Source organism: Drosophila gunungcola, chromosome 3R, assembly GCF_025200985.1.
Source record: "Drosophila gunungcola strain Sukarami chromosome 3R, Dgunungcola_SK_2, whole genome shotgun sequence".
Taxonomy (NCBI): domain Eukaryota; kingdom Metazoa; phylum Arthropoda; class Insecta; order Diptera; family Drosophilidae; genus Drosophila; species Drosophila gunungcola.
This window is the reverse complement of record NC_069139.1, coordinates 16048146-16071885: the sequence shown is the minus strand read 5'-3', so window position 1 is coordinate 16071885 and position 23740 is coordinate 16048146. Positions and strand designations below refer to the sequence as shown.

Sequence of the window (23740 nt, the reverse complement as noted above, 5' to 3'; positions counted from 1 at the left end):
AAAAAGAAGAGAGAGAGACGTAGTGAAACTCACCACGGCGGAAAGGCCTGGCAAACTGTTGATTGGCTGAAATGCGCGTGCGCGATGAAAATGGCTGCAGAGTAGGGAGGCGACCAGACCTACGATTGGATCGACATCAGCCCGCAAAACCGGCCGGCTATGCCACATATAATATATATATACATACATATAAGCGATAGATATTCGAGTGCCATGGTGACGTCGATGTGAGCGCTACGATTTCCCCGCCAGAGAGCGAGTTTTTCGAATTCGACTTTGGGGCGCGTGCCGCCCGAGCAGGGGCACTTTGATAGCGCCCGAGCAGGGGCACCGTATGGTGTATGCCATGGTGTTTGTGAGCGAGCAGCGATGTTGAGTTTCATTCATAAAAACCGAAAGAGGGCGCATCTCGTGCCTCAGTTGTGTTCGGACAAGCAAACGCGACGGTTGGAATAGAAGAAGCTAAACAAAGCAAGCTAGCAAGAAATCAAGAAAGCAAATCAGAAGCAGACATTGTATAGATATTCAACGCAATATATCTATTGGAAAATCCCGTATACTAAAATATCAAATCGCTTGTGCAGTGAGATCGAGCAGTGCCAATAACAAAAAACAAAAGTTTTCACATAAATACAAGCAAACATACAGCAATACATACTTGCTTATTAAACTAAAACTTAAGTAAAAGTGAAAGGACGACGGGACGGCATGAATGAAAGTCCACAGCCGCATAAGATGATTACACGAGCAGTGTTTTATTGATTTTTGCCCCTCAGTGAGAACGAAACTTTCGTGCAACCGACAGTGAAAATTATTGAGTCCGTCTAAAGAACGACGAAAAGCCAGCAAGGCGACAAAAGCCAAAGGAAAATCCCTTTGAATTCTTCTGCAAGTGCCATTGCGATCCAGGTGGGTGTTTAACAGTGATGCAAGGGAAACTGTTTTCGTGACGTGTGCTTTATAGTCTGTCTCACAAAATATATTCTTTAATTTTATTCGCTTTTTAATTAAAATGAAAAATGTTCTTTGTGAATTCGGTTGAGTTATTGGCCAACAAATTTAATTTATAAGAACGCTAAAATAGCATAAATTTAATAGCTGATTTATGAGTACCGTGTCGAATTATACGTTTTATGTTAGGCAAGAAGACATTTTCTGAGCTTTCTTAATGGCATACGGTTCAATGGGTTTTTCAAATAAATTCAATAAAAGTGTATAGCTTTAAACAAGTAATTGTTTTCATTTTATTTGAAAATAAAATTAATATTTTAAAGTATACTGTGTAAAATTAGCTACTTCAAATTTCAATTGGCAGTTTCTTACGTATTTTACAAATTTTAAACCAAAAGAACTCAGATTTTATAAATTTGTTATTAAAGCTTCTGTGCTATAATCCTAAAAATGGAAAGAGAACTCTACAATCCTCTTGCCAGGCGGTTTATTTTTGCAGATTTAGTTGAAAGATATAAAAATTCATTTAACGCTTAATAAAAATTTCTGCACGTTATTTGGGAAGCACCTGGGAGCAGACAGCCAAGCGACAAAATTTACGATTGCAACTATGTATTTCTAAAATTATGTAGCCAAGCACAAGTGTATCTGCATTAGCCATTTGCAGTTTTTGTAATTAAATTATTGTCATACACTTAGCGCTCAATTAAAATAGCAATCTGCCCAGTTCAGATGTTTACAATTTGATGGCAAATTTTTGGTCCGTCTGCATTCCCCACATTTACAAATCCGAGGACCCGCCCCCGTAACGCCAAACTTTTCCCGCTAATGCATTTCCTACTGGCGGTTTTTGATGCTGCCACTGCGAAATGGAAAAACAATTAGCAAAATGATTTACATGCAACCTCCCATAACCAACGAAATGAAAAAGCTAAAGATCATTTATCAATTTTAAAGCATTTCCATCACTTTTCGTCAATTTTCGTATTTGGGAAATTAATTATGAGATCAAAACAAAAGGTGCCGACGCCCGTTGATGGGTCGAAGAGTTCATTTAACACTTGCTGCAGTTGCCAAATGGCACTTTGACATCGCGCCCCCTCCCCAGTTTTGGATCTTACCACTTTATGTGGCCAAAAGTCTAAAGTTGCCGTCGGGAGTTGTTTTGTTCGTTTGCTGCCAAGTCAAACAAGAAAATTTTCATTTAAGTGCCCACTAAAATGATTTCGAACAAAGAGGGAAAAAAAATCTTTATAAAAATATACATATTCGGCGTGTTGTGGTGTGGTTGTTGCTGTTGTTGTGGTTGTTGTTGTCTGGCCCGCGGCTGTTTATTTTCATTAATTGTTCTCATGAGGGGAAAACAGGCAACCAGAGCTGTTGGCATGAAAAGTGTGACAAAGTGTTACGCATGCAAAAGACGGCGGCAAAAGATACATTTTCATGTTGTCCATGTTAACTTGTTGGACACTCCTGGTGAAGGGAGGATGGGAGTGGTGGCGGTGGGCGGGGCAGGGGGGTGTTGGGGTCTGCTGCTCCCGCTGGGTGAATGATGGACTTTGTTGCCGCCCGGCCATTCCATCATCGTTCGTTTTGGCTCCAAGTCGCATGCAACTTGCATGTTTTCTATCTATGTATCTGCAAGATACTTTTACTCCCCACACACACACACAATTGACTAATGATCGCCATCCCTTCGCCTTAAGCGTTTCTCCAATTTCTTTTTATATTAATAACCAAACAAAACAGAGAAAAAGTACCAGTGGAAAACAAAAAACTTTTATTATTATTGTTATTATAAATTGAGATATGAATTGTTTTTTTTTTTTTTGGTTGTCCCAAGGTTGGGAATGCAAATCCGGCGATATTTGAGTACCGGATAGCATTGCACAAGATCGCCCAAGACAACAAACTTGTAGTTTATTTTTGGAGCCGTTAAGTAGCCAAAGGTCGCTTAGCGCGTCTCAACATTTAATCCTCGATGAGGTCTTCAATGCTGCCAATGAAAACAAATGGTCGAAACCCAGGTCTGGGGGTCAGGCCATCAATTGCCAAAGCAAACAAATTGGCGCCCATCTATCGGATTGTTAACACTCTCGACTGAGGCGAAATAAAAATAAAAAAAAATTAAAAAAGAGTGAATAGAACCCCTAGAGGAACCATGGAAATGGATAGAGCAGCGATAGCTGCAACCGGTTTGGCAAAACTTAATTAAAATAATATCAACATAACAATTTTTTCATGCTCGGCGTTTTTACTCCGCCTTACCTCTTCCTCATCGAGCCGTTAAATGTATCTTTCGGATATCCATCTCACTCGCGCTCACAGCCAGTGCCAATATTCATTCATGGCAAGAGATCTTGACGTGTGTTGTCTGTCCTACTACACTAAACACAAAATCAGTAAAAATGCTATGCAAAAATATGCAGAGTGAAAGAAGTCCGGGGATCCGGGCCGGAGACAAGATTTACAATATACATAAACGCAGACAGCGGTTCGAACAGTGGCAATTGACTAAGATGAACGCTTTGCGGAAAAACTTCATCACAAAAAGTAAGCCATGGAAAATGTAGGACTGGATTGTACTGGTAGTCATGTTTCCTCTGAAGTTTCTTCTCCTTCACGGCAGTAATCTTCTTAGCCGGTCGCCACTGTAGATAAGCAACAGCTTGGCTTGCCGTTGTTGATTTTTCATGATTCTTTTTTTTTTTTCTTCATTTAAGGGAGTGTCAATTGTTAGCCAAGTTATTAAGAACCAGGGGGAAGACAAAGACCGGGCCAAGAAGCCCAAAGAGCTGGAAGTCGAATCGATGCTCTCCAACCAGTTTTTAGACTTTGAGAGGTTCGGGGCATTGGATTTTATTTCGGCCGCCCGCGGATGATTCATGTGGCAAGACAGAAAAGATACAAATCTTTGATCGACTGTAAAAATTATTGACTCGAGCGCATAATTTTATGAATGAACAAAACACAAAAGGCACACACAAGACCCCAGCACGCGCTGGCTCAACACAAATGTATCCGCGGGTGTGCTCGCCGCTTGTATCTACGTGTTGTGTATCTGAATCTGTGGCGGCGGCCTACAGTTTTGAATGTAATTTCACTCGCTGCCTGTCTCGAGTGCACTTTGCCATGGAAATTATGCGTGAAATCAAATGTAAATAAAAAAGCAAAAGTGCCAAAAGCGGGACTCTTTTTTCCGCTGTTTGCTGTTGCTGTTGCTTCTTCGTATCTGTCGGATACGCCGTGGCACGGTAGTTATTTTGGCGCATAGCTGCCTGTCAACACAAGTGCACTTGTAATGCAAATCAACGCGGTCAAGCCTTCGCCAACAGGAAAAAAAATTAAGAAAAAATAAAAATAATAAAATAAAACAACACTCGAGAGCTTGGATGACGCCACACCGAGCAGATCGAGCAGATCGAGAGGAGCGAAATAAATGGCAGGGGAAGACCCAGACCCAGTGCCGAAACTCGTTGCAGATGGCAATCGCAATTTCGGTTAGTTTATCTGTGATAAACTAGCAGGCGAAACTACAAAATAAATAATAAGCCAAGTTTATGAGACATTTGTTTAGAAAAATTTGCTGTCCGCCGATCAGGCTCTAATTGAGACTTGCATAAGTTCGCGCCAGCGGATTGCGTAAGGTCACCGCCTGACCCACTTCCCGGGATGGTGGCCCAAACCTGGGTGAATCCATGGGAAAGCCGCCTGTTCTACTTCTCAGGGCTGAGCTAAGTGCTTAATCGATCTTAATTTAATTGCCTGCGATCGTGGGCGCAGGAGGCGAAAGTCTGCGACAGTTTCCGAAGACAACGACAACTCGATGGCAAATTAAATTGTTAAGTAATTTCACCACTTGATGACCCGACGCACTCACTCACCAACGTGGTTATGCAATCGAACAGCTGTCGTGGCAAATCAATTGAAAACACCGAAGTGCACGGCATTCGCAGCATGATTTTGCATGATTCCATCTGCGGTTACCAACTCTGATTACTCTCGACATATCGTCTCAAATCTAGATATACATATATTATTCAATTCGAATAAGTTGGTTGAGAATTATAAGCCCATAAATAAGTTAGTTAGTACAAATTCAGCAAATTTTGTAGGGTCCGTTAAAGGAGAAGATTTAATATCCCATTTTTTATTTTAAAGGGGCATTTTATTTGTTTTTTCGATGTTTTAAAATATGAAAACCATTTTATAAGCTACTTAGGATGTAGTTTAACAGACAAAAATATTTTAATAGTGGTCAATATTAATATCGTAACCTTTTTATTAAAACATCTTATTACGTAACCTTACTTACATTACTATTATCCTTATTTATTTGCAGGCGGCGTAGCCCCTGGAACTCCATCAGCGGCCATGATCATGGAAGGGCTTGAAACCCTGGTGGCGCCAACGCATCACGCATTCCTGCTCACCGAGACGGCCGCGGCCGCCCACTTCAATGTGCTGAGCTTCGACACCTGTCTGTTCAAGACGAGCACGGCGGCCCAGAGCAGCGGCAGTCAGTCGACGGCCACCTACCTGAGTCCCGCCCAGTTCGGCGGGGGCAATCACGGCGGGGCCAGCACCAGCAGCAGCTCCCTGAACTCCTCGTCCTCCTCCTCCTCGCTGCTGCACTACACCACCACTGCAACGGCAGCGGCCAGCGCCGCAGCCGCCCACGCCGTCGCCTCCGCTTCCGTCAACAATTCGGTGCTGCGTGCCCGCAACCAGACGGCCACGCCCACCCAGGGCGGCAGTCCGGGACACGTGGCCGTTCAGCCAAGTGCCGCGGCCAGCAGCGGGCGCAGCTCAGCCTCGCACCTCAGCCTGCTGAACACCAGCGGCCAGCACAGCCCCGTCTCCTCGGCCGTCGAGCAGGTGGAGGCCCACAAGCAGCTGATCGAGGCCCTGCCCGGCGATCTCAACACGCCGGTGACCACGTCCAGCGATATTCCCTCGTTCTTCGGTCCCACCACCGTTGTGGAGCCACCACCCATTACTGGTAAGTAAACTACTCAAAAAAAATTTTGTTACAAAGAAAACCAAAATAAAAAAGAAACTTTAAAAGTTAATTTTTATAAAATAATTGTAAAGCAAGTACCTTATTAGGACCAAATTTAAATAAACAAGTTTTTTAACTGTAGACCTTAAATCAACACTTAGTTGAGCATCTATATTCATAAAAACTAAAATCACAACATCACATAGAATCAATCATTCTTAAATATTTTATATTGTATTAATTCACGAAGGAAAATCCTAAAGAAAAGCTTTTAAACACACAAATTATAAGTTTGAAATACGCAAAGTTAAAAAATGCTAAGTTTTTTTTAAAAAATATAACTTGGATGTACTATATTCTTATATATATAAATATCTTTAAAATATTTCCCTGTCATGATAGTTCAATATTATAATACCCCCCATAAATTGTGGGCACAAAAGCCTCGAAACATTTAAAGAGTTTTGCTTAGCTGGGAGAAACTCGCGCCGTAAGGTTTCTTTATCTGCTGCTAATGGATGCAGCTTGCAGCTGCCACATGCTGCAGTGGCAATGCCAGTTGCAGTCCGTATGGAGTCTGCAACTAATCCGTTGTCAGTCCTAAGTCTCAACATAAATCAGCCTCAGTGGAGAGCGCAGAAACTGTCGTTATGTTAGGCCATATCTTGACTTACTTCTGCGCCACTCCAACATACGAGTATCTTGGCTTTGTCTTTCTCCGGACTTCCCGCACAACCTTTTCTCCCTGGGTTTGCCCCGAATAACATGTTCAAAATCAAAAATAAACATTCGAAAATGTTGAAGTACCAATTTTTTGAGGCATTTCTTTATTTGCACGTCTTCTGATTTGTTGATCTTGTTTTTCATTTTTTATTTCGTTTTCCTTTGTGCTTTTTTTGTGTCTTCATAATTTCGTTGTTATTATTAAGTTATGGGGCATTTAACGCGGCCTCCAGCCAAGAGTTTCGTATATACTTTTGGTCTTTGCTCACATAAATATAAATTAATAAAAATGTTGACATCCCAATGGCTGTATCACGGTATAGACTTCATTAAATTTATGTCATAAAATTTCTGTTTTTATTTTTTCGCTCACTTTTCATTAATGTCAAATAAAATTGAATTTTGCAATACTCACGACGCAGCGATCTCATATTTCTAAGACTGCATAATAAAAATAATAAATAAAAAAGCAACAACGTCGCTTAATTAATCTAAAAGCAACAACAATGGCGCATGTATTAAACATTTCCGTTCAGTGTCAATGTTTCGAGCGCAATTTTCTCACTAGCGTCTCTGCCTCAAGATACGCGGACACACAGAAAACCATATCGGGCTTGGGCATATAAATATACATACATCTGAGCAATATATCTACAGACATACATATGGAGCTGCATTTCTAATTGAATTAAGGCAAAGCAAATAAAGTATACTAGATTTGCTGCTCCTATCAAAAACAATTGAGTTTAATTGCTCTCTTTAGCCGAAAGAATGAAAACGTTTCTGTTTCGCAGTGAGAGAGCGCAAAGATCCATTGAAAATGCATAAAAATGAATGAGAGAGATTGGAAATATTCAAGTGTGTGACTAAAATATGTTTTAGCTATAAAGTTAGCCAGAAGCCAAAAAAATGTCACCCATAAATTCTGGCCACAACCCACGCAGCAGCCAAGACTTTGGCCAAACGCAAAATAAAGAACAGCAAAAATCATAGACATGGGCAATTTTCAAATAAAAATCCATTAAAACAATTTGCATGACAATGATGGAGCGGCTTTTAATCGCCAAACTTGGCAAGTTGGTGAAACTGCCGGCCATGTCTCACTCACAGTCGATGTCTTGGACGAGATGGCCGGCCAAAAAGAGGATGGGCAAAGGCTCCATATTGGCCAGACTAAAATGCGTCTCCTTTGGGGATGTCACAAATAAAACATAATTTGTTGTCGTCTTTCTCCTCTCTTTTTTTTTTTGGGACATAATTTGCCATGACAGCATTAATGGGGCTTGCAGATATATGTAAACGCGGCGGACTAGAACAATAGAGTCGCTATCGCGAAAATTTCTGTGAATCCAAACGAGTGACCCCCTCTCCCCCTGCTTCGAATAAAACCAGATTGATGTCGCAGCACATTAGGCGCAATGCAACTCAATCAAAATCCAGGCTAAAGCTCAAGTCCGAGCGGCATTAATGACGACAATCGTGAGCAGTGAAAACAAAAAAAAAAAACGAAGAAAAACAAGAGGAATGGCGAGAGAGCTGGAGAAGATTCCCTCGGCCTGGTAGCCGCGTAATTAGTCTTCTCGCCGACACTTTTGCCTGGCCCCCAACTGAAACTGTCTTCTGCACTTCTGGACTTCTGGCACGATGAGCGATGATGCGACCTTCCGTGTCGTTCGATTTCCGCGAAATCAAAGCGCGCCCAGCTGCAGCAACCCAGTGCCAATGCCGTTCAAGCGAACTGTGATTGATATCGTTGCAACAGCAACAGCAGCAACTTTAGCAATACCAGCAATCTGGAGTTTTAAGGCCAAGGCTTACTTCCCTGTTTTATTTAGTTACCTTATCATACTATACAACGAGTTTAAATTGATTCTATAGTACTACTTGTAGGAATATCATTATTATTATTATTTATTGCATTTTTTTGTGATATGAGTTATAAATTAAACAGAAAATAATACTGTTATCGAGCAATCAACACTGATTCATCATCATCGTTTAAATTAAACAAAAATCTAAGCACTAAAATAATGAAGAAAAGGCATAGGAATTACTAAAACTAACAAAAATATATTTTTTCTCTCCATTTCAGGATCTATCGAATCCGAGGATCTCTCTTTGGAACCCCAAGTGGTATCTGTGGCCAGTCCCGTGTTGTCGCATTGCAGTCCGTTAAAAGAAGAGCGCAGTACGCCGCCAGCATTGACAATTGTCAAGGAAGAATCAAGTAATAATAGCTGTAATATGTACCCACAACACAACAACAACAACACCACCACATCATCATCATCATCAACAACAACAACAACAAGCAAACAGACAACAAGCGAAAGCAACAACAACAACACTGAGGGCGTTGGCTCACCAGGCAACCACACACAATCACACCAACAACAGCAGCCACAACAACAACAACAACAGCTGCATCACAACACCAGCAACAACAGCAATTGCCACCACAGTCACCAGCAGCAACAACAACAACAACAACACATGAGCTCCCCGCAACATCAATACCAACAACACCAAATATTACACCAACAACAACAATTGCCAAATCACCACCATCATCATCATCATCACCACCACCACCACAGTCAACTACAACTCCAGCAACAACAACAGCAACATCAACAACAACAGCAGCAACACCAACAACAACAGCCGCTACACCAACAACAGCAATTGCAACACCAGCAGCAACACCAACAACACTATCAACAACATGCCCTCCAACAACAACAACAGCCTAGCAAAATCTCATATCGTGGCGTTTTCACCACCACAGGCAACGCGATGAATGCAGCAGCCGCCGCCGCAGCTGCCCAACAGCAGCAGCAGCAGCAACAGCAGCATCAGCAACTTTCCTCCCCACAACTGGGCGTTTTGGCCGGGCCAATGTCGCCACCCTCGAATAGTTTGGGCAACAGTTGGGGTCTGCCCAGTCCGGACAAGACCATGTTCCAGCCACCCCTGTTCAGTCTGCCCGCTCACTATGCCACCATGCAACAGCAACAGCAGCAGCAGCAACAGCAACAGCAGCAACAGCAAGCTACAGGAGCTGCTCCTTCGCCCTATGACGATGGAAGAGCTGCAGCAGCGGCGGCGGCCCAGCATGCGGAATTGCTGGGTCTGACCATGGATTGCACACCGATATTGCTAAAACAACCGCCACCAACTTACGCCGGAGCCTCATCCGGTTTTCCGGGCCTGGCCGAACTCCACAGCAGCCACGAGCAACAGTTGCAGCAGCAGCAATATGTGCGATCGCAGCCCAAATACCAGTGGTTGGACTCCCCGGCGGACTATGCCCAGCAGCAACAGCAAGTGCAACAGCAGGTGCAGCAGCAGCAACAACAGACTTTGGTGCTGCCGGGACCCACTTCATCCGCAAGTTCCAGCAATGCAGCACTGGGCGTTTTAATACCCAAGCAGGAGAGCTATCCCGATATGCAGCCCAGTTCGAATGGCACGGGTTATTCGGCCGGATCCGGAGGCAGTTCTGCGGCCGCAGCAGCCGCCGCTGCAGCAGCAGCTGCAGTGCAATTGGCGGAGTACAGCCCTTCGACCAGCAAGGGTCATGAGATCCTGTCGCAGGTCTATCAGCAGAGCACAGTGCCCCTGAAACTGGTGCCCGTAAAGCCACGCAAATATCCCAACCGACCCAGCAAGACGCCCGTGCACGAGCGACCCTACGCCTGTCCCGTGGAAAACTGCGATCGCAGATTCTCCCGCTCGGACGAGCTCACCCGCCACATACGCATCCATACGGGCCAGAAGCCGTTCCAGTGCCGCATCTGCATGCGCAGCTTCAGCCGCAGCGATCACCTCACCACCCACATTCGCACGCACACGGGTGAGAAGCCTTTCAGCTGCGACATTTGCGGCAGGAAGTTTGCCCGCTCCGATGAGAAGAAGCGACATGCCAAGGTGCACTTGAAGCAGCGCATCAAGAAGGAGAAGGTGCGTGGCGAGCAGCAGCAACAGCAACAGCAGCAACAACAGCAGCAGCAGCAGCAGCAACAGCAACAGCAACTGCAGCAGCAACAGGAGCAACATCACCTGAGCCTGCAGCAACATCAGCAATACCAGCAACATCATCTGCTCCACTCCGCCGATTTGGCCATAGTAACCTCGAGTGCGAGCATGTAGAGACTAGAGAACTCGGCATCCAGCGGCGACAAGGCCAAGAAGCTTAGTCTGGCCTTAGCTCTGGATCTCGACGAGAGCGCCTTTCCCTTCGAGCTGACCTCGGACTATGGAACCCTGTCGCCCCTCACCAGTCCCAGGCAGTATAACTATGTGTGGGTCGGCCAAGATTCCAGCCAGCCCTTCTTCTACAAGGACAGTGTGCCGGAGATAAAAGGTTGAGCCAGGAGATCCAAGAGATCCAGGAGAGCCAGGTCCAGGATCAATCGCTGATGCTGAATATTCATTAACGTATACTGAATTGTAGTCGTAGAAACGGGGTTGTGCTATCAGCAAAATCTATGCAAGACATTAAATCGTAGAGAACATACAATATGCTACAGTTAGCCTAGATAATATCACACACATCCACGAATGAGCAAGATAGAAAATCAAGCAAGAAAATCAGAGTTACTAACCATACAAAGCCTAACTAAAGCAAATTGATGATTACTAATTATATTCGATGTAATTGAAATGGGAAAATATTTAACTTATGTCTCTAATACTGTGATCTCATGTGTAATAATTATTAACTTTAATTTCTTTATATAACTGCAAATAACCAGAAATAATTTTAAAAATTATAATATCCTTTCGCCTTTGCCTAGCTAATGTTCATTTTTTAAAAATGTTAACACAAACACACACACACACTAATTTATTGCATTTTAAAATAATTATATATATATATATATATATTATAATTATTAAATATTGTCTTAAAAGATTATAGATTAGGTTTTAACATACAGAATACACAATTGAGCACACAAATCTTAGCATATCATTTTTTCCTCTAAGCACTATAAATTGCATATGTTTAAAGACAAAACAAAAATACTTTTAAAACGAATAATGGAATTTTCGCGTGCTAATTATAGAAAAGAGAAACTTGTTCAACAAAAACGGAAACTTAAATTTGAAAAACGCCCCAGTGTACTTCCTTAATTGATTCGAAATCAAAATGGCAAATGAAAATTAAATTTTATTACATTATACATATTTAAATTAATTTTATGTTCAATCTACTGTAGAAATCAATTTCTTCTTAGCTTGTAAAGTTTTATTATAGGTTTAATTAATTTTTATATAATTAGTTTATTTTACTTTTGAAAATATATAACAATTTTTTAAAAACAAGCATATTATTTCTTTATTATTTATTTACCTTATTTTCTTCCCTATTCCTCTTAAAAAGTAGAATAAACGAAAGGTGCATGCTCAAAAAATGGTTTCGGCTGGCAAAAAATGGTAATAAGGATCGAATAAAACATACAGAGTTACGTTAGTGTTAGACAATAGGAATTTCTAATATTCTTCAGAACAAGAAAAGCTTACAGTCCTTCAAACCTTTTCCACAACTATTTTCTATATATAGCTATATATATTTTCGTATGGCTATGAGTCACACAGTTTACCTTTAAAATAAGTATATATAAAATAAGATAACGAAATTGGATGTTCAGCTTATTCTGAATGAGTCTGGCGCCTCAAAAACTACGGCCTAACGAACTCGAAACGAAGTAGAAAGTGTAGACAAAACACGAAAAACTGAAACTTAAATGGAACTCTTGTGCCACTTGACAAATATATTTGTTGATGTATACATAGATTAATGTAGAGAGCAACGACAGATGAAATACGAAAGTAACGAATGGTTTGAGATTCGGATTGGTTTTAAATTCGGATTTATTTTTTAGCAAAAATTATGGTGAACATATATTTTGCATAGCCGCTAAAATCAGACACAAATTAGCATTAGCACGGAATAAGGTAAAAACTTGAATGTAGAAGATAGTAAAGGGGCAGTGCCAAAAACAACAAAAAAACAAAACACTTCCCAAAGGAGAATAATATTAATATATATATTTGTATTGAAAGTTTGTCATTTCTTAACTAGTGTAATGTTTGGAATAAGTCACAAAGTATCCAAATACAAATAAATGTGTGAAACTTATGTGCCATCAAGAAAATAATGAAGCTTATAAAACACAGGCAGTGGAAAAAAACAAAAAATATATATTTAATGAACCGATTTTGAAATTTTAAACGTTGTGATTTATATTGTTCATTTGATGCATGGTTCAGTGTTAATAATTATAAATAAATATTATTCAGTCATTTATCCAAATGGGCAAAGCTTAAGCAAAATATAACCATAGATGTATTTAATTGTGTACATATGTAGATGTGTTTATAACTCAAGTTGCTTATGGACAGTTTTTCTTCCATACATAAATTCACTTGGATAAATGTATTTTATTGATGCATACTTAGCTAGACAACAATTATTCGTAGCTAAGCTGAATCCCAAAAAAAGTATTTAATGCTCAAATGGTGAAGCTTGCAAATCGTTTTTTGCAGATTTCGCACTGCATTTTAAATATAATTTGTCTGTGCGTTAAATACAAAGGCATATATGTGCTTCTCAGTGTTTTTGGTGTGTACATTTCGTGATTAATTACGATCTTATAGAATATAATAAAAGGCTCTCAATTCGTAAACTCTAATTTCCAAGACTGTCTTTGTGTTTAGATCGCTAAGTCTGTCGAATTGGTTCTATCATCCAAAAGGGAAGCTCAACCTTCTCATATATCATTTCTTTCTTATAAATTAACACTTGAAATATATCCCTAAAAATAAGTTGATATTTTATGTCAAAGTAAATTAACAATATTCAAATTACATATTATACAGATAAACACAAGAAAATATGCAAATTTGGCGAAACCACTTTTTGAACAAATTAAAGAAACGAAATTTAAAATTTAACATAAAGCCCGTCTTTTCTTCAGCTCGCCACACTCGGCGATTGGGTTCCGTTCTGGTCATATAAATTAGTTAGGCATTCGTTTCAATAAGCCATATCGTGGCCATATATAGCGAAATGCAGCCCCAATAAAAAGCGCAATAAAATTGAAAATAATAGCCAAAGCGGAGCAGCAGACGACGACACGGACGATATATGCCAGCACTCAAAACTAATGAAATGTTCCAAACTCCCAAGCGATTGCAGCCATCAGCAATAGCGCGCCCGGGAAGTCGGCTGACTAGAAACGCTCGATTCCTCGATTCCTCGGATTCTCGGTTTGTCGGTTTCTCGGTTCTTTGCTGGTAAAGATTCTCTGGACCACCGCTCACCTGTTGCCACAAAATCGCTGGAGAAGGCCGGCTGGGCTGCCAGCAGCGACAGGCGCATGTCGGGCCTAAAATTCTTCAGTTTTTCTGGTTGCCAAAGACGAGCAGCCAATGTCGGGTACGCGGCAAAAGTTATGAGCGCAATTCTATCGTAAAAATGCAAAAAGGAAAGCTAAACGAAGGAAGCTGCAGAAGAATAGAAGATGCTCTCGCCTAGACAATTACCATAAAAATATCATTTATGTGCTACAATTGCTTTAATGAGTTGCACTTATTTATTACTTTATTTCATTCAATTGCTTTAAATATTTGAATTTGTTTGGTCATTTAAGGAGGAATTCTATCACAAACCGCTTCACACCTTTTTCAAACAATCTTAAAAGACAACATGATATTCAAGATATTTAAACGTTATATTTAAAGATAACATAAACTAAGTTTAAGCATTTCGAACTTGTTCATCCACATTTTATAGTTTAGTTGGCTTTTTATATATGGTACCCCAAACATGTGTATCAAATGACAACAAGTTCTGTTCATTAATTCATTGGAGATCAGCTTCTGAACGAAATTATAGTTTTAAAGGGAATAAAATAAACAAAATGAAAAGTGGAGCTGTCCTTTCCTGTTTTCACAATAAAAATTCATGGAATATTTAAGAGATTTTGTAATAAATTATTACCTTTAGGTTAATTGTTATAGTTCAAATTTGCAGGCACATTCTTATACTTATCGGAAGCTTTTTCTTTTAGACAAACCAACTGTTGGTTTAAACACATGTATTGAATTTTTCCCCATTTATAAGTTCTAGAAAAAACGTTTTTCTTTACGGAAATCTGAAAGTAGTCTACACCAAGCTATCAGTATATTCGACATCCCCTTTCGATGAGGGCATAGAAATGCAAAATGCTTTCACGGCTGCGGCTACCACGTCTTCGGCCTCTCGACTGCCACAGTTAAGGTTCTGTAGTGGTTCTGCCTTGACCGAAACTAGAAATTCTTGTCTGCGCAGCAATCATCATCGAACGAGAGCAGCAGGAGGAGATCGGAGGAGCTGGACGAGATGGGGGACTGGGGCTGGAGGTTCGTCTTGTGATTTGTGGGCTTGCGGTACAATTTGAGCCGCGAGCTGTGGCTACCAATGGCCAGTTGTTACCCGGGCCCAGTTCGGCTTATGACAGGCGCAAACAAAATTATTCTGAATACGAATAGCCGGTCAGGCGGCAGTAGTAATCCCCATTCTTGGGATCCACTTGCCGATGCGAATATCCTTGGCCAGCAGGTGATGAACTGTCGGCAGACTGGGCAGGCATTGGCACATGTGTAGTTGTCGTCTTAAGTGCGCCTATTTGACATGTTTAGGTGTTTAGATGGCATGCCCGATATGCACCAAATTGATTTCGATTTGATAAGCTGCCACATTTCATCTTAGCCATTCGGTAGCTTCAATATATGGGCACCAATATGGCTTATCGCCAGCTCGCTCGGCACCCAGATACCTGTGCTGACGAAGACGACAAATATTGTGAGAGTCATGCGATTTGGATGCGAAGGTGGAGCTGGATGTGGATGTGGATGTGAATGTAGATGTAGATGTGGATGTGGATGTGAATGTGGAAGTGGACCAGCTATCTGCCAGCGAGGTGTCGCTGAACAGTCACTCAATAGCAACAACAGCAACAACAGCGACAACAACCGGCCGCAAACTATCTGAAACCGGACTTTTTTTCAAAACCACAAAAAGGACCGGAGGAATGTCATGCAGGCAATCTTCATACTGCCTCGGCTTAATATCTTTGCTTAACTGCTAATGAGTTGCCGTTAGTGATTTATTTTGTAAATAAATAGAATTGCCAGCAGTTAAGCCGAGTTCAACTTTGCATGCCGCATGCAACACAGCACATCAACACGAGCTCCTGACACACTGATCGGCTCAAAACAAAAGTTGAATAGCAATTGCAGACGGCAAGTCTCTTCTCGTAATTCGAAACTTTAGTAGTGTCTTAGTAGGGTGATATTAATTAAATACATAAAACTCCTTTTTTGATTTTAATAATAAATACTATGAGTATATTTTTAACAACACAACAACCCTAAATATAGAAAGTCATAAAATAAATTGTTGAAAAATAAAAATTTCATAGTTTTGTGAAGTAAAAATGTTTAGCTATACAGCAAAATAACATTTTATGTTGACTAATCCTTAAATTTAATTTGTGAAAACCATTAAGCTGGATCCAGTTTTTTTTCGAAAATGCTATAATAATAATATGCACCTCATAATATTAACATTTTATTTATTATGTACTCATTATTTTATTCTGGATCCAGTTTTTTTCGAAAATGCTATAATAATAATATGCACCTAATAACATTAATATTTTATTTATTATGTACTCATTATTTTATTCTTCATTGGTATTCGCTGCAGTATCCTTTCAAGTTGCAACACAAAGGCCACACATAGCTAATGCTTATAGGTTATAATAACTTCTGTAAGCCCGCATTCCCAGACTCTTGATCACAGGGCGTGCCGTTAAGAGATATGCCAACTTGGGGTTAGGGACCCTCAGTGGTCAGTAGCGTAGTGCTATTAATAAGCCCAGCCATATCGCACTGTCTGCGACATTTGACTAATTGAAAAGCCCTGATATATTATGCTCAGATCAGCGAAAGTTGGCAGACCCAGGAGTCGACTAGCCTCGGCACACACACCACACACCGGGCCAACTGCATCTGCATCTGGCCTAATCAAAACTAATTCATCATGGGTGCTGCCGATGCATTAGCAGCATCTAGCTAAGGGCACCGGGAACTGGGGCCATCGGCCCAGGTAGCCACACGGCTACCTTGCCCCAAAGTATTCCCCGGTTCGCGTATCTAAGACCACATATTTCATCGTCGTCGTTGTCATCGGTCGTTGTCTCTTCCGCGGCTCCAGCGAAGACCCTGGACTCCGAGAGCTCCACGATGCACAGAAGCTTTCTTGGCCATAAAGAAACTAGATCAATTTAATTTCTTTTCGGTTTTTTTCCTTTTGCTTCTACTCTCTAGTGCACATTTTTGAGGCAACTTGCCGCAGAACTCGAATGGTCTGAGCTCGAACCACTTTGGAGACACTTTGCGGAAGCGTGCCACTTTGTCACAGAGCATTGTGCCGCGGGCGTTTTGCATTTGGCCAAAGGCGCCGCTGGACACTCGATACTGGACTAGCGGACTTGAGGACTTGCGGACACTCTTGCAGAGATGGCAATTTCCCAAACAAAAAATTAATAATACTACAACTATTTATTGATCAGTAATAAAGGAAATTTCTTAATTTTAAGCACAAAATGGTTCAATAATTTGATCTTCACCAAATGATTCATAAAGAAGTAAAATCGATCTTCAAAATCACAGATTTTTAATTCCGCACTTCATATTTAATAGAAAAAACATTTTTTAAATTCCCAAAATAACTTATTTAGCATTTGGCTGCCTTTTGAAATGTCTTCAAAAGTCGGAAATGAAAAGGCTGGCAAAAGGCTAAACTGACAGCACTGTGCTCCTGGCCAGCGATCGTTGGAATTCCTAATTAATGCAGTGGTCGGGCCTTTGGGTCCCGGCTGCCTTATCAGTGTTTGTAATTAGCGCATTTGCATTAAAAATAGCAATAATTTCCCATAAAAGAAATGCCCAACATTGCTGTACATATATATTAGTGGAGTTCCTAGCTCTCTCTCTCTCTCTCTGTTGCTTTGGCACTACGAAGTTGGCTGCTCCTTTGGGTAATTATTGCAAAGTGACAGGAAGTGGCACAGAATTAAAATCGAAGCATTAAATAGATAGCTGACATATCGCAAGTCGCGTTGCAGACATCAATTAAATTTGTCTATCGTTTCAGTCGCCTGCGAACCGCAGCACATCGTCATGGGTCCCCCGACTTTTTACTCCATCTCGCTATCGCCTCGCTCCCCGGTAATTAACAATACCTGGCTGGTGATTTCCCAGAGCTAGAGATGGCCTAGTGGGTTAAGCCAACGATATTGGCCAAATAGGACACTTAAATTCAGTTTTCTAAGTGTTTTAAGCATTACTCGTCTGTTTTGGTTATACTTATCTTAATATTTCTTTAGTAATGTTAAAAGTTATTAAAATAAAGAGTGTTATATGGGTACAATTAAAAATGTTTTCAATGGTAAATTGACATGTTATGATTTTGTTAAACATAAACAAATATTTATGGTTAATTTCTATGTTTAAATTTCTTTAAAATTCAAGTGCCAATTTAGGTCACGCTGTTATCACTATAATATATAAGCATGTGCTTTTAAATTTATGACCAACGAAGACAACCGCCTCAGACTTTTCCAATGATTGTCACATGGAAATCGTTTGGCCATATCTTCATATTCCAATTAATCTTAAATCTGGCTAAGGCAATTATGTTCACTAATTAATGGTTTTTTAAACAAACTTGGCAACGCGTTCTGCTCACGTTTGAGCCAATTACCTAAGCCCGGGCCACGCCCCCACCGCCCCTTCGAGTGGCCAAAGCAAGGCGTGCATTTATTGATTCACAATTAATGTTGATTATCGTGATTGCATAGACCAAACTCCCCATCCGATCTAATGACACGCCCCAAATTTACAGATAAACCCGAACATTGGCAATACAACTCATCTTCAGGTGCTTCCTCATTCTCTCAAATATCGATGATGAGTCTTTACCTGGCGATTTATATTTTCGGTCGATCCGGCCGATCGCAAATTCAGTAGCCGTTTCGACTGCCTAATGATGGCCCCCATTGCAAAGGCCTATGAATTATTACGCTAACCACAAGCCATGTTAGCACAACTGGTCCAGAAGTCTATTATTATTTATGCGAAAGCCTGCCAACGGTTGATCGCTCAGATCGCCTGGATCGAACGACTACGATCTCCGATCCGCGATCGCCGATCAACGGCCGCCGTTAACTGAACTACGCGGCCATCAATCATGAAATTATTGCCGCTCGATTTGGATTTGCATTCAAGTAAGAAAGGAAAAAAACGCAGATCGGGCAGAAGTTATAGTAATTTAGTGATCGCACCCTTTGTTTTAAAGCTAGGCGAGAAATAAAGGATTTAAACGATTTCATTTGTCTAAAATATAAAAAGAATAGCATTGAAGTGTTTAAGAGTTTTAATAGACTACATTTTCTTAAAATTAAAATAAATTAACTAAATATCAATTAACTGTATGTGCTTGTCTCTAAAAAAAGGACAGTTTAAAATAAAAGTTTATTTCTGTGTAGTCATAACCTATTTTAGGAACTTATCGTACTTCTTGTTGTGGAATAACGCTCAGGATTCCATAAATCTGATATCAAATATTTTGTATGCTAACATTTTGTTGTTTATAGAAGTGATCAGCTAGAAAGTGCAAAGGCATCCAAGCTCCCTAAACCAAAAATCATCGTTCAAGGCCAACCGAATCCCTTTGTGTTAAAAAATAAATTAATGGCTGGTTCAATTAAAATTGCAACATGCCGTTGAGCATAGCACTGGGAATGTGGATGGTGGCCGCTTGGAGCAGAATCCTTGTCCCCGTCCCTTTGGTTTAGCGGCTACCATGTACAACTTGTAGCTACATCTTGCGTGCGTCGTTCCTTGATGAGCAGCAGCAGCAACAAAAGGAGCAGCAACATTACTTGCCACAGCGGCAACAGCAGCAACATGTGTTGGTCACTGCTAATCTTGCTTGACTTTAACTCGAGCCACTCTCGGTGTGTGTCCTTAGGCAAACGTTGATTCTGCATACCCATGCACCTGAAGAAACTTTTACTTTAAACCCTATTTCGTAAGGAATAGGAAACAGCTAGCCTTAAATAATGTATTTAAGTGAGTCGTGGCTTAAAATACAATATTTAAGGCTAACAAGCTTGAATGCAGAACCTTTTAAATTTTATCTTTAGAACTCTTTTTACATTAATTACATTATCTAGTATGTATGATAATATTACAAAATATTTTAAAACCAAAAAATAAAACATTATTAATAAATATTTCTTCCTTTTCCTAATTCTTAATTTTTATTTTTTCCATTATAATGGAATAACCAATGAGTTTTTCAAACTGCACACACACTCAACAATCCTCAAGTGTAAAAATCAATTTAGATTTCCACCTGCACCTCTTCGCCGCCCCTTCAATATGCCTCACGTCCTTGGCAATTTGTGGCGAAAATGGAAAATTGGTGTTCAATTATTGGTTGCCATGTAAATTTGTTCCTGGGCCAGGTGACAAGAATTCTAATAACTTGCTTAGGACTGGCCCAGAGCAGCTCAGAGCTACTCAGTCGCCGACCGCAGTCCAAATTTCACCTCCTCGTTTGACTGCCTTAGAGCTACTTACACTTATCTACCATTTAGGATGAAATTTATTTTCGGGCATGGGTCTTTGTTTTTTGATACGTTAAAACCAATTAGTTTGCTGGCTAGACCACACACGCGACGGGAAATTAGCATTTCTTTACAAATTCCCCCAACGGTATTTAATGTAAAAGCTCATAGATAACAAAACTCGCTTCCCTCCCTTCGCATAAAAGAGCATTATCTAAAGAAATATAAATAAAAATAACTTTAGGTAATTATCACAACATACCCAAACAAAACGAAGTTCCCGCATTGGTAAATTAGCATTTAAATTGTTGAGAGCTGAGCTTACTTTGGCTGAGGTTTAAATTTCTCGGGGCTTGTGTGCATATCTTGTGTCTTTGCCGATAAGAAGCCGAAAATGGTGCACTTATTGACAACTTTAACGAGTTGACGACAAAACAACAACGAAATGAAATCAAGGCGATTTCTTTACTGCATATCTAAATGTTTTTGGGTTAACAAAAGCTACCAGCATAAACAAAAAGCCTTTTCCTAGTTCAAATATGGGGGCGATCTTCATATAAATGTCAAATTGTGAACCACAAAATGATGCAAATTGATGGACATCTTAAAGGGACAAAAACCAAAGGCTACGTAGACCACCCACACACATCAAGTTTACAGACTTTGATTAACTGCCTTTCGTTTGGGACAAATTTCAAATTAAACGCTTCACTGGCCACTGGGAATAAAGAGGAAAAATATAACGAAATAAATGCAACAAGTAGACGCAAGAATTTATGATTCCATTGTCTTCGATAATGATTTCTCTGAATATGTGTATATTTAACGGTTCAATTGAGTTGTGCCGTGGGTAAGTACCATTTCCATATCGACCTGAACTGGCTTGAAAAGCAACAGCCGTCGTCTTAACTTGGCTGACAACATAAAAACTTTTATGCGCATTCCTTGACTTCAAGTTCAACTCCAACTCCGATTCCGATTCCATCCTCAGCAAGCCAGCAGGGCGACAGCAAAAAAAAAAGCAGAACAAAAATGAAAAAACAATATAAAATCCAAAAACCCAGTCAGAGTGGTGGAAAAATAAGAAAAGATCAAAACATATAAAAATCAGGACTCTGAAACGGGTCGGTCGCACTCTCTGGTCGGTCGTGTGCCTGTTTTAACGCCAAAAGTGTGACATATAATTTCGAAAATGACACGCGGCAACAAAAGCAACAAGAACAGCGAAAAGCCATAACAACAATTCAACAACGAGAATGTCACCAAAGCGAGACACGCAAAAGGGTCCATGATTTGGTCTTTTGGCTGGAGGGGTACTACCTGAGGAATTGGCTGCCCATTGGAACCAAGTCCCTGGTTGAACCGATCATTTACTTTACGACCGTCGTGTGCCGATTTTCATTTTCTCGCGTTGTTCCCTTAATTTTATGACCGTTTTAGGCTCACATTTACAAATTTTTGGCTTAGCAAAAGCGAAAACAAAGGCGGGGATAGAATAATCCTTAAAGGAGAACTTGGTTATTGCATTCTCGTATAGGTTTTTTGTTTCATTATTAATATATCGATCGATTAATAGTAATGTCTTGCAATCATTGGATTTAGAGATTGACTGTAAGTACTTGTTCCTTAATCTTAAATCTAATTTACTTTTAGGCATTAGGCAGTACTTACAAGTTATTATTTAACTTATCATTACAAACAAACAACTGAAGTATTTTTTTTACAATTATTTTATTTATTATTTTTATTTGTTTTTAAGTTGTATAATTGTTCCTTATCAAGGGTTTTCGTTTGGAACTTTAGATTCAAAGAGGTATTCTTAATTTCTCAAACTCAAAAACTCACATGATCCATTCTTAAAGTAAAAGATTATCATCTTTGACTTCCTTTCAACTGTACTCCAATCAAGTTCCGACCAAAAAGTCTTATGTTTTCGATTACAACAATCAGATAGGAAGGGCTCAACTGCCATCTTTCTGGATCCCAAAAAGAACCAAGCGGAAATAGAAAAGGGTTTGGCCCAGCCCAGAGATCCAGACATGTTGCGATGGGTGCTGCTGTTGCTGCAACTGATGTTGATGTTGATTCCCAAAGAAGTGACGCCTAAAGGCAATAACTGGCAACTGGCAACGGAGGAAACAGTGTGGCCGACATCCCGACACGTCACCAAGGCGGGTAACAAAATGGGTAAAACGCATTTGCAACGCTCCAATGCGTCTGGTTGTGTTTTCTTGCCATTCCGCCACAGTCTTACTTTTTGCCTTTTAGCCAGGTTGAGTTCATTACCAGCGCATCGAAAGTAGGTAACTTGTGGGAGACATCATTGCAGCAAGTTAATGGCTTAAGCTTGACACGCTTTACAATGGTCTCGGAGCAGTTCTTAGTTTTTATAATAATTGATTTTTTTCAAGCAACTTAATTTACTTTCGAAACTAAAAAGCTTCCGTTTGTACGCATGAAAAAAAAGCATAAAGCAAAAACTACCTTATCATAAGTACCATGTACCATAAGTACATTTTAAATTTCTTAATTTTAGTATTCTAATGTTCACAATAGATTTTACAAATTAGAGCCTTCTTATCAGCGATGCATAAAATTACATGAAATTAACTTTTGAAAGCAAATAAAATTAAAAATCAATTTCTGCATCAATATCTTGGGACAAAATCATTTTCTGACTTAAGATCTTTGGCCAAAGATAGCTTCGTTGAGAAAGAAACATTTGAAAAATACCAAACAAAAATTAATTAAAAATCCGACATTTTATGGCTGGCCGGCAGAGACACTGGTTGCTGGCTGGGTTTCCCTCGCCCTCATGTGGTGCAGTCTAGTGCAGTGTCAACGTGGCCAAGATTATTTACATTTACACCTGGCCAGGCGTCGATGTCGCAGGCTGACACTGCTCCACACTTGCCACGCTAATGAGGCCTCGGGCCCGAAGAAGTTTGACATTTTGACCAGGCCAAAAGAAGAGAGACCACCAGCCGAGCTCGATCATCTGTTGATTTCTTTTCTCGATGTGTTTTCTGTCCATGGCGATGCTTATCAGCGATTTTGTTGCCGCAGCACACGAGATCTGATCGGTTGGTGGTTGGCTGTACCGTTTCTTTGCCTCAATTAATGAAAATGAAAATCTCGGTCTCGTCTCCAACAAGATGCTTATCGCAAAAATGCCGAAAAAATCGATTAATGCAAATGCCGTCTGTGCGGCAAAATAACTTACAATTATGCTAAAGTGTTGAAAACGATTTGATTGTTTGATTGGTCTTTGATTGGTTTTATTTCGTGGGGAAGATGCCACAACACGATTGGGTGTTGATAAGAGTCAAACCAACTGACTGAAATATTAATTTCTTTACACTTGACATGGAAA

At 40.3% G+C, this 23740-nt stretch overlaps 1 protein-coding gene and 1 long non-coding RNA gene across 4 annotated transcripts in view; one reads left to right on the top strand and one right to left on the bottom strand.

The window, feature by feature from the left end:
* LOC128255866 (zinc finger protein 853) overlaps positions 1-11705 on the top strand; it is a 42590-nt gene extending 30885 nt beyond the window's left edge. Inside the window, exons 4-6 of one of the 3 annotated variants that reach the window (XM_052985681.1) lie at positions 5294-5953; positions 8769-8903; positions 9465-11705. In XM_052985681.1, coding sequence (XP_052841641.1) covers positions 5294-5953; positions 8769-8903; positions 9465-10828 — 2159 coding nt within the window. In that variant the 3' untranslated portion in view covers positions 10829-11705. Of the gene's footprint in view, positions 1-392; positions 910-5293; positions 5954-8768 lie in introns of those variants that run through there. The other 2 variants (XM_052985690.1, XM_052985672.1) reach the window with 2 other exon arrangements.
* Positions 11706-22858: 11153 nt separating this feature from the next.
* Positions 22859-23697, bottom strand: LOC128265034 (uncharacterized). Its single transcript, XR_008268795.1, has 2 exons — positions 23591-23697; positions 22859-23525 (listed from the first exon to the last, which is right to left on the bottom strand). It is a non-coding gene; the product is annotated as an uncharacterized LOC128265034 (long non-coding RNA).
* Between the last annotated feature and the right edge of the window lie 43 nt (positions 23698-23740).